This window comes from Fragaria vesca, linkage group LG7 (assembly GCF_000184155.1).
Source record: "Fragaria vesca subsp. vesca linkage group LG7, FraVesHawaii_1.0, whole genome shotgun sequence".
NCBI classification, from domain to species: domain Eukaryota; kingdom Viridiplantae; phylum Streptophyta; class Magnoliopsida; order Rosales; family Rosaceae; genus Fragaria; species Fragaria vesca.
In genome coordinates, this window is record NC_020497.1 from 1,328,363 (window position 1) to 1,339,550 (window position 11,188).

The 11,188-nt window shown below is 42.0% G+C and overlaps 1 protein-coding gene and 1 pseudogene across 1 annotated transcript in view; one reads left to right on the top strand and one right to left on the bottom strand.

Moving 5' to 3' along the window:
• Nucleotides 1–1,646, top strand: part of LOC101312282 (60S ribosomal protein L6-like) — a 4,519-nt gene extending 2,873 nt beyond the window's left edge. The window contains exons 2-5 of the mRNA XM_004306458.1: nt 6–271; nt 491–597; nt 992–1,173; nt 1,275–1,646. Coding sequence (XP_004306506.1) covers nt 12–271; nt 491–597; nt 992–1,173; nt 1,275–1,430 — 705 coding nt within the window. The 5' untranslated portion in view covers nt 6–11 and the 3' untranslated portion in view covers nt 1,431–1,646. The remainder of the gene's footprint in view (nt 1–5; nt 272–490; nt 598–991; nt 1,174–1,274) is intronic.
• A 210-nt stretch (nt 1,647–1,856) lies between these two features.
• On the bottom strand, nt 1,857–4,917 carry LOC101312861 (annotated as a pseudogene).
• Between the last annotated feature and the right edge of the window lie 6,271 nt (nt 4,918–11,188).

The following is an 11,188-nucleotide window of genomic DNA, read 5'->3' on the forward strand; positions in this document are numbered from 1 at the left end:
GAGAGAGAGAGATGGCGCCGAAGAAGGAGAGGACGGCTCAGGTGAGCAGGAACCCGAATCTGATAAGAGGGATCGGGAAGTATTCTCGGTCGAAGATGTATCACAAGAGAGGGCTTTGGGCTATCAAGGCCAAGAACGGCGGCTCTTTCCCTCGCCACGATAAGAAACCCGCCGCCGATGTCCCCGCCGTCAAGCCCCCCAAGTTCTACCCTGCCGACGATGTCAAGAAGCCTCTTATCAATAAGCACAAGCCCAAGCCCACCAAGCTCAGGTCCCTTTCTTTTCACTCCTTTTTTTTCAATCTGATCTTTTATGTATGTGTTTGTTTTGTGGAGAAATGTTTGAATTGGAATGATGAAAGTTGTGTATGATTCCCAAACCAACCTTTACACTGCTTCGTTTTCGATTTCTGATACCATGAAATGAAATTAAAGTAGATGTTAGAAGCTAGTGCAACTGAAGTGATTTGCCGACTTTTAATAATATGCAGGGCAAGCATTACCCCTGGAACTGTGCTGATCATTCTGGCCGGAAGGTTCAAGGGCAAGAGGGTTGTCTTCTTGAAGCAGCTTTCCTCTGGCTTGCTTTTGGTCACTGGTAAGGAGCTGTTTTTGTTTTTCTTAACCGAGTGCGAAGCTGTTTTTGCTTTTGGTTACCAGGTAGTGCCTTTTGTGTTGTTGACCCTGTGGTCAATGTGCGTTTAGCTTGTTATGTTGTGTGTCATTCTGCTGCCGGTTGATTTTGTTTTGAGGCAGTATGTCAGTGACTGTTTAACCTGTGGAACTAAAGTGAGTAGTTTTTGTTAGAGTCCTTGATATTAAGTTCAATTTCTGCCATGCATATCTGGCATATATCTGCACATATGTGTTTACTTAACAAAGCTAAATGGATTCAGTTATTTTGGTGTGCCTGCAACCACGTTCATGCCTCGTCATTTGTTTTCTTTCAAGTATTTTATCTCAATATTGGATTACTGTGTTTCTGTATCCAGGGCCATTCAAGATTAACGGTGTTCCTCTTAGACGGGTGAACCAATCTTATGTTATTGGAACTTCAACCAAGGTTGACATCTCCGGTGTTAACGTGGAGAAGTTTGATGACAAGTACTTTTCCAAGGAGGTTCAAAAGAAGAAAAAGAAGGGAGAAGGCGAATTCTTCGAAGCAGAGAAGGAGGTTGGTGTTTGATCCTTTTTCCTTTTTAAGTGTTTGAGGGGCATGCCCCATATTTTTAGTTTTCTTTCTTCTGACCTTTGGTATGTTTTCTTGAATTGCAGGAGAAAAATGTACTCCCACAGGACAAGAAAGATGACCAGAAAATTGTCGATACTCCATTGATTAAAGCCATCGAAGGAGTTACAGACTTGAAGACTTACTTGGCTGCAAGGTTTTCTCTCAAGCAAGGAATGAAGCCACATGAGCTTGTTTTCTAGAGAAGAAGTTGGAAGTGTTAGGATTTGCTTTTCTTTCCTACAATTCTTAAAGTTTTGTTTGAACTGGGTCTCAGTGGTTGTTCTTTATAAAGTTTTATTGACATATCTAATCTTTTGGTCATGCATTTGAACTTCTAGTTTGTATGATTTTCTTGTTGTTCCTTATTTTTTGTTGTCTTTTGATATAGTGCCAAATGGATGATATGATCATGCTGGAACAAATGTTAATCACTGTGTGGCTATCTGACTGGGTGGATTGGTTGATCAAAGTTTCTCCGGTGGGCTAGGATTTGAATAAATCTCGTGTACAAAATCATCTTTGTTTATTATTGAGGAACACCCTTCGTACAAAAGAACGTTAAACACACAATTTATTGAAAAACAATCTGCAGTAAGTTTGCTTGACATGGTACGTAAGTTACAGTTTCATAATAAGCTGTCTGCTCGAGCTGATAATCTCCTGAAGAAATTGCTTGGTGCAGAAGGCAGCTTGCTACGAAACCTTGGGTGCCTCAAGTAATACAATCCTGCAATCAAAGCAACCACTCGGAAGGGGGTCGCATAAAGAACCACAGCTGCACAAAGACTGAATATTATGAAAAGGCTGGTTGCTCTTGGGTCTCTCCAGCTGAGTAGAGACTGAAACCTTTCGCCTTGTGTTGCTATATCACCCACAACAGTCTGTATCCTCCCTGCTACGCTTCTAATCCTGTCGTACCTCATTCGAACAATGTCATGCGGTCTTGAGCTTGGAAATGTGTCAAATTCTTCGTCAAGCTCATCCGGGTGAACTGCTTCAGCCCATGAAAGCTTGATATCCATATGAGGAGGATGTCTAGGCCTGAATCTGTAGTTCCATATTCCAATGAGGAACATGTAGACAAAAAGAGTTGGAAGTATCAACTCTGGATACCAAATCAGTATCAGAAAAAGGATGTGAACGAGAACTGTTGTCATGGAGTTTTTCCAGTTGCATACATCACCAAACCATCTGCTCATGGAGAACATGCTGGAAAGTAGTGACATGATTCGAAAGAAGTTGGCTTTGCTCCTTCTCATGCTCCACATGTGTGAATCAACATCTAGCATGTACTCTACCACCTCCTTTCTAAGTGGGGGTTCAGCTCTGCCAAGCCTCACTGCTACAATGTTCATTGCTTGGTATCGTAAATTGTCTACTTGGTTCACTGTGAAAGGATGCAAGTAATGCATTTTTGGCAGCAAAGGGTGTCCATAAACATAGATCATGTTAGCTAGAGACAGGGTGGTGAACCGAATTGCTAGTTGGAGGTCTCCCATTTTCTTTACTCCATTAGGTTGCAGAACGAGGAGAGGGTATGAGTGTGTATACATTCGATGAGCTTCAAGTGTTGATAGTCGAATGCGTACCTTGCCGATTCGTGAATCTCTTGCTGCACTGGCTGCCATTGGTGTTGGTCTCTCAGCGCCACCAAGGTGGCAATTGTCGAAAACTCCCAACGTTATGACGGTGCAGGGATCATAAACTTCCCATGTGTACTGCTCATTCCATTTAGGACTGAGTGTGTCAAGAATTGTTCTGGTGCGAACCCATTTCTGGCCATATTTAGCTACACAATAAGCATCTGTACTTCCTCGGCCGTCCTTCATCTTCATTGGAAGAAACCCTTGTGCACTTAGAATCCCCACTTCCAAAATCCCAACAGGCTGCTTCCACAGCTGTCTTGCAGTTGGCCTTTGATCACTTATGTACATGGTTGATTCATCTAGTACATGGTATCCACCTTCAAGACAGACTCTCAGGTGAATTCTACTAGAAAACTTGAGCTCTTTCCTCCTATCAGGTTCCAAGACACCAAAGCCATACTTCTCAAGGTTGAACCAACGCGAATGAACTGGCCTGTGGTCAAGCCGCTTCTCAAACATGTCAATGGGCATGCTCATCTTTCCCAGCACCTCATCTTTCGTAGGGTGGACTCGATCTTCAACAGTGATGATCAGTTGCTCTTCAAAAGGTTCAGCTGCCACAAAGACTAAATCTTCATTCCATAATGGATTAGCAGTATGAGTTGGGCATATCTTGGTTCTGAGGACCTGGTTTCCAACCTGAGCTTTCACAAAAACTTCTGGGAGGTGGCTTCTGTCATTAGGCAGCACATCTTGAGCTTCAATCACATTTACTCTAAGGTACCACAATTTTGGTGAGACGTATACCTTGGATCGGATATTGTGAACACCTTCACCATAGACTGCTGCTGCGTCTGAATGCCATGCATCTGGAAATGCTTCATCAGCCTGTGTTCCCATCCAAACTGCAACCATGATTTCACCTCTAACCTTGCCTTCTCCGCGGCGGTGCTCAAGTCTGTACCACTGAGGAGCAAGTGGACTATCAGGTGGAACTCTGGTGGGAATCTCATTCAAGTCAAAAACCACTCTTCCAAGATAATCATCTCTTCCAATCATCTCTTTGTCTTTCACAAAAACTTCTAGCACAGACGACTGAATGCGGTCTTTTGAGAAAGCAAAGACCTGGTTCCACTCTGGATTCATTTTCCTCTCAAAATGCTTTGTTCTTCCCTTGTAGTTCCCCAGCTTTACTTCCACATAAGGATCACAGCTTGCGGTAATAGAGCTGGGAGGGAGATCTTTGGCCTTCACAACTCGAACATAGAGATAAAACATCTGCTCAACAAGGTCATAAGTGCTTGCAAATCTCTCACCACCACTCATCCATCCTCGTCCTCCATATGCTCCACCATTTGGCCACCTCTCACCAAGTTGAGGGTTGGTGTCCTTGAGGTCGTAGTCTTCTTCATGGCTATGAGGGCCTTGCGGACGAACTGGCTGCATGCTTGATGGGAAACCTTGACAATGTCTCTCGACAGATATGCCTGCTGGTTGCTGCACTTGATATTTTTGTAGGTGATGGAATGTAACTACTTCCTTTGTCTCCTCACTTGGATCTCGAGCAGAGGAGTTACCAATCAAAGAAACAGTAGGAACAGCAGCAAATACTTCGCTATGAGATAGGACTTTGTGTACTTCTGGTGGTTGATGAGACTTGGAAGGTGGGGCTTCTAGTGTTAGTGTTTGGGGTTGAGGAGATTTTGGTTCAGAATCTGGTGATATATAGATTCTTAGGCCAATCTCACCCTTGACAGATGAGAAAAACCACTTCTTCTCTAGTTGGAATCTTTGATAAGCTGCCTTGCCTTTCTTGACAGTATTTGAGCAAGGAATTCTTACACTTCCAAGGAAATGTTGGCCAGGAGTAGGGACTCTCCTCTCATTACACAGAAACTTCAATGGTTTTGTGATGGAAGTTTTCGGTTTGGCTGATGTCGAAGACAAGTTTCTGGTTCCAAATGGGGTTGAGGTTCTTTGGAACAGTTTTGGTTCGGCTAAGTTGGTTCACAAAATCAACTTCTACAAATGGACTAGCAGACCCCTCTCCGTCTTTGGGCATAAGATCATGAGCATCTACAACTTCTACCACCAGCTTCATCTTGGCTGCTGTGAGAATCTATGAGGAAGTAGCACCTCACAAGTGATCCAAAACTAGCTTCAGAAGCAAAGAATTAAGTTGTATAGAAGAAAGAACATAAATTTAAAGGAAAAGAAAACAAATAGTTAAGGTTCTTGCTCTTGCACGGTGGTGCTAGAATGATAGTGTTATTTTAGGAGAAGCAAGGAATGCTTTGATGAAGAAGATGCCTGCCATGTCTTTAAATATCCTAACCAAAAAATGGAGGGAAGCCTTAAACTGGCAACTCTTTTTCATATCACGAACTTTTGCACGTGGAGACTTCATAGTTGTTTTGCTGGGGAATCCTACATTCCTACCATTCCAATTGTGTGGCTTTTTGTTTGCTCAAGATGAAGATCGATATAAAGCTAGTATTTGTTTGATGCTGCAACTTTCTTTCAGATCGATCACCTGGGATGCATTCAATTGGAATCCTAATTACCATATTTCCATTTGATCCTTCCCTGTCTGTTTAGACAATGCAGGTCTTGTGCGCAACTGGTGTATGATCAAGGGCATATCTGTCAGTTGATTGAAATCTAGTATGTGTGTTCAAGGAACATCCCTTTCTTGGGTAGGCAGCAATCGATGCGTGTGTAAATTCTGGAGTAAAAAGTAGTAAGGAAAAGAAAGGTTGGAGGTGATTTGAATGCAAAAGCAAATCTGCAGGGCTTGTGTTGTGAGCTATAGCTCGAAGATGCTTTTCTTTCTGCTTAAATTATACTCTAGGTTTCTTGTTTAATCTTGTTTTTAATTGTTGTCTCCCTCAATTCTTCCAATGTTGAAACTGTTCAACATCATGTTCATGCCAGCTCAAGTCCTTTCTTTACATGGTTTACACTTTAGAATCATATACATAAGGTGGGATTCAGAATTTCGAACAGTTTCATCTGCCACAAAATAAATAAATAAATAAATAAACTAAATTATAGGATACATTTTCATTTCATCATCAGGCAACACAATCAATTCCAAAACCATATTGTCAATTGAAATACAAAGGGTTAGGGTCTGTTCCAATCCCTACTTTCTTAGCCATATGTTAATTTTTTATGAAGTTCATTTACTAAGCTTGTTATGCTCGAGCATAATCTTAAACACTATTCTAAAACAAGGCCGCCCAACCCGCTTAGGTCTTGCCTAGGCCAGCTAGGATCTCCAAAACTGCCCTCCGCCCTAGTAGCGCCTGGCCGGTCTAGGCGTTTTACTTAATAATTTTTTAGGCCAAGGTAGATGTTTTATTCTAGTACTTATTGTATTGCTTGACATTCTTATCGTATTTTGATTTGTTAAGGCTATTTTGAAATATGAATATTTCAAGATGCAATTTTATTACTCTAAATCTTTATATCTTTTTTTTTAGAAAACTAGATTGTTTCATTACTTATCCATGGCTAGAAGACACGTACATCAATTATCATTTTGTATTAGATATATGACTACAAACAACCGAATAAACTGATAGGTGACGCTCACTGCAATCAACTAAGCTCACTTATTGAGCCTACACAGAAGAAAAGAGCATTTACTTGATGACTTAAAATCCAACCTTGATATCTACCTCCCTATATAAGTAGCAAGATCTAGTCGTCTAAGGACCGCAATTGATGTACAACAAGAAATACCAAGAACAAGATAGAATGCAAGGCAGTAGAACATAAACAAGCTTTCCTTTGCCCTAATCTGTAGGGCTCAAACCTGCACTGGTGCCTAGGACGACAATACGCAATGGAGGCGCATCCACCTTCGTGTCGTGGTGAGGTTTCTTTTTCTTACTTCAAATAGGACGCCCAAGTTTCCTTTTGTAGGTCATTGACCCATCAACCAGAACCTCCATAAAATCATCGGGATGGAAAAGGTCCTTCCCAATCTCCTCACACATCAACAAATTGTTGTTCAACCCAAGAAATTAAAGTTGTAAAAATAACTCAAAAATTAATAAATACAAATCCGCAAAGAGCCTAGAAACCTGCCTAGCCGTCTAGGCGCTCCAAGTGTGCCCTCCACCCTATGAGCGTCTAGCGAGTTTTGGAACCTTGATCTTAAATATGACTCATTTTTGAGTACGTTGGTTTAGAATTACTTTAAAAAGATTTAGGTTAATACTTAACCACATTAGATCTCTTCAAGGACAAAATAAGATAACCCAGTTAATAATTCTCCCACAATATAAGTCTGAGAGGGTAATAACCAAGATGCCACACGAAGAGGTAAAGGAGACAACCTAGACGCTTCAATAAACCGGTAAGGGTGACAACCCGGACTCCGTAAGACACCAGTAAGGGAGACAACCGGGACGCCGCATGAAGCGGTAGGGCCCGCCGTACAAAATGGTAATGGACATAACTGGGACACCGCACGAAGCGGTAATGGTTAATAACCGAAAGGACGCCGCACGAAGCGGCAATGAGTAATAACTGAAGAGACGCCGCACGAAGTGGTAAGGGGTAATAACCGAAAGGACGCCGCACGAAGCGGTAATGGTTAATAACCGAAAGGACGCCGCACGAAGCGGCAATGGGTAATAACTGAAGAGACGCCGCACGAAGTGGTAAGGGGTAATAACCGAAGAGATGCTGCACGAAGCCGTAAGGGTAATAACTGACGGGATGATAGCGACCGAAACCGGGCGTTTCAATTAAAAACCCTTTTGTGTCAATTGTAGTATATAGTAAATAAGGGTATCGTTACAAAAGCCGAGGATTGAGAGTATATTTACAATTTACGTTAATTACAAAACAAGAGAAAACAAAAGATGATAGTACTAGAGATATGAGGTTTTGTGATTATAAACAAGAGAAAACAAAGACACAAAATAAAGCAGAAAAGATTCAGATAGATGAGATGTTAGAGACTTGGAAACCACCACAAAGTATGTTTCAAGACATGTTAACAATCAAAACTTCAATCATTAAATCGCAAATCAATATCAATCAAGAACAAACCGTGAATGCACTGCGTAAGTCCTTATTACTTCCCTTGATTACTTAAGCAAGATGAACGCACCGTTACCAAGCCTTTAGAATAACTAATCAAGGTATAGACGCTATCCTATCAACAAATTATTCTAAGTATTAAGATCAATGGAAGTTTGATTGAACAAGTATGCAAAACTAGTGTGGAACGCCTACCTACCATGCAATCCTTTTTATTTGGTTTCACCTATTGTCCTATAGGTTTCACTACTTTGAAACATGTCTTTTAACCGTTTAGAAGATTAATCAACCTATTTCTAGCCCCACTCACAAGTTCATAATGTTCTATGTTGCGCATACATGAACATAAACAAGCAAGAGTTATCTGTAAACCAAAACCAAATAGACAATCCACAATTAAGTAATTGCGAAATCAAGGTTGCGAAACAAAGTTTATTGCATAATTCAGGGCTTCAAACCTCCATCCCTAACAAAAGAATTTAGTTAAGCATGGCTGCAAAATCACACAAAAGAAACATGGTTCGAAAGTTAAAAAGTACAAAGGGAAGAAGAAAACTGTGAATGAATGGAGTTGACAATGATCTTGGCGGCTTCCCCTTGATGGATTCTTGTGCGATGCAACAACGTGAAATCTCTCTCGTAGTATGACGGCTTAGCCTCCTTCAAATCTCAGGGTTTTGTCTTAAATAGTCCCCAAGTCTTCATAGCTTCCTTTTCAGACTATGTTTCCTTCTTTGACTAGGATTAATGTTTGGGCTATCTTTTGAATGTCTTCCACATATAATATGGGCTTGGCTTTTGGGCACATTATAGCACTGATGTCACTCTTCAAAATTGTGCAAAAACCCCGAGAAAGCTTCTCGGAATCCGGCCCAAATACTGCCTCAAACTTGATTGCTGCATAGCTTTCCCGGAATTGCTGATTTTCTGTCCAATTCAAAGCTTCATAACTCCCATATGCCATCACCGATTTGGATGATTCTTGACACCAAATTGATCTACAAATGCTCCTCTACAAATCTGGGCAGTCACCTTGGTGAAACCATTCTCAGAACCACATGGAAATAAGCCTTAAAAACTGGAGAAAATAAGCAGAAACCAGTTTTCAGCTTTTTGTGTTTGTAGCTTTCGTTTTGGTGAAGTGGTTTCATCGACTTTCCTTGATACTTTTGATCGACCATATGAATGATCAAACATCATCCTTGACATCTCTACTTCATATTGGAAGCCTTTCTTGTATCACTTGAGCACATATTTGTATTATCTTGCTCCACAATCTACATAAGAAAATAAAAAAGTTAAAACAATATTTTTAAACGAAAATAGTCAAGTTAAATGCAAAAATTAAACTATAAAATCGTCGCAATTTATGCTCCTATCACGGGACGCCGCACGAAGCAGGAAGGGATTATAACCGACAGGATGCTAGCGAAGTGGAAAGGGGTAATAATCAACGGGACGCCACACAAAGCGGTAAGGGTAATAATCGAAGGGACCCCACATGAAACGGGAAAAAGTAATAACCGAAGGGGCGCCGCACGAAGCGGTATGGGATAACCACTGAGGGGACGCCGCACGAAGCGGTATGGGATAATCACTGAAGCGACGCTACACAAAGCGGTAAGGGTAATAGCCGACGGGACACTGCACGAAATGGGAAGGGGTTATAACCTATGGGATACCGCCAAAGCAGGAAGAAGTAATAATCGACGGGACGCCGCACGAAGCGAAAATGGGTAATAACCGTCGGGACGCCGCACAAAGCGTTAAAGAGTAATAACTGAAGGGACCCTGCAAGAAGCGGGAAGCAGTAATAATCGAAGGGGCATCGCACGAAGCGGTATGGGGTAATCAACGAGGGGATGCCGCACAAAGCGGTTGAGTTATTATTAACCGAAGTGACGCCACACGAAGCGGTAAGGGTAATAACCAACAGGACGCCGCACGAAGCGGTATGAGTAATAACCAGGACGCCGCACAAAGCAATAGGAGAAATAACCGGGACACTGCACGAAGCGGGAATGGGTAATAACCATAGGGATGTCACACGAAGCGGCAAAGAAAAATAACCGAAGAGACACCGCACAAAGTGGTAAGGGGTAATTAATAACCGATGGGACGCCGCACGAAAGGGCAAGAAGTAATAACCGAAAAGACTCCGCACAAAACGGGTAGGGGTAATAACCGACGTGACACCACACGAAGCAGAAAAGGGTAGTAACCGACGAGACGCCGCACGAAGCAGGAAGGGGTCATAACCGATGGGACGCCGCACGAAGCAGGGTCATAACTGACGGGACGCCGCACGAAGGGGGAAGGGGTAATAACCGAAAGGGCGCTGCACAAAGTGGTCAGGGGTAATCATCGAAGGGGCGCCGCACGAAGCAGTCAGGGGTAATAACCGATGGGAAGCCGGACGAAGTGGTCAGGGGTAATCACCGACGGGATGCCGCACTAAACGAAATTACTAATACAATGACAAGATAAAAACTTGTCAAGATCGTTACGAAATACATTAGTTAGATATCTCAGAATTATTGAGAACACAGTACACAACATGCCAAACAAATAGAGATTCATCAAAATTTGTCTATAATCCATATCTGCGAGATAAAATTCCACATATACGCAAGTCCTCCCCAACAGAAGATACCCGAGGATCTAATCCCCACTCTAATACCATTTGTAACACCTTGACCCAATATTTATGCAAAAAATGCGAGTTTTGAACGAAACAGAAAACTCAAAATTCAATCTCAAATTCCAGTGAACTTACCGTTTGTTAAACGAATTTCATACCCATCGATATGGGGCTTCTATGTTTTACTCCCATAAGATCATACCCATCACATTTAAACCTAAATGCAGTTGAAGTCGCCAAAACCACCATGAACCGCCGAAGCAGTCCACTCTCTTCTCTTCGTCGGTTCTCTTTCCAAGCTTAAGGACTAATCAAACAATACCCGAAACTTGAAGGGGTCGTTGAGAAAAGCAATATGATGACGGTGCCCCCTCTCTTGTGTCAAGGAGTAGCCGGAGGTATGGCTGGATTGTCCTCAGAGTTTGTGGCTTCCCGTTTCGAGTAGAGAAACCTTGAAGCTTCTCCTCCCCCTCTCTCTCTCCCCCTGTCTGGAGAGTTCCTGAGACAATTTTAAGAAAATGAGGTTAGTGCTCCCTCTCCATTCTCAATCCTTCCTTTTCTTTCTCTATGTCGGTTTCAAACTGGCCCCTTCTAGACCCCTTTCTCTATCTTACAATTATATTTTTATTATTTTCATTTATTTAATTTACATAATTGGCAGAATGTATGTACA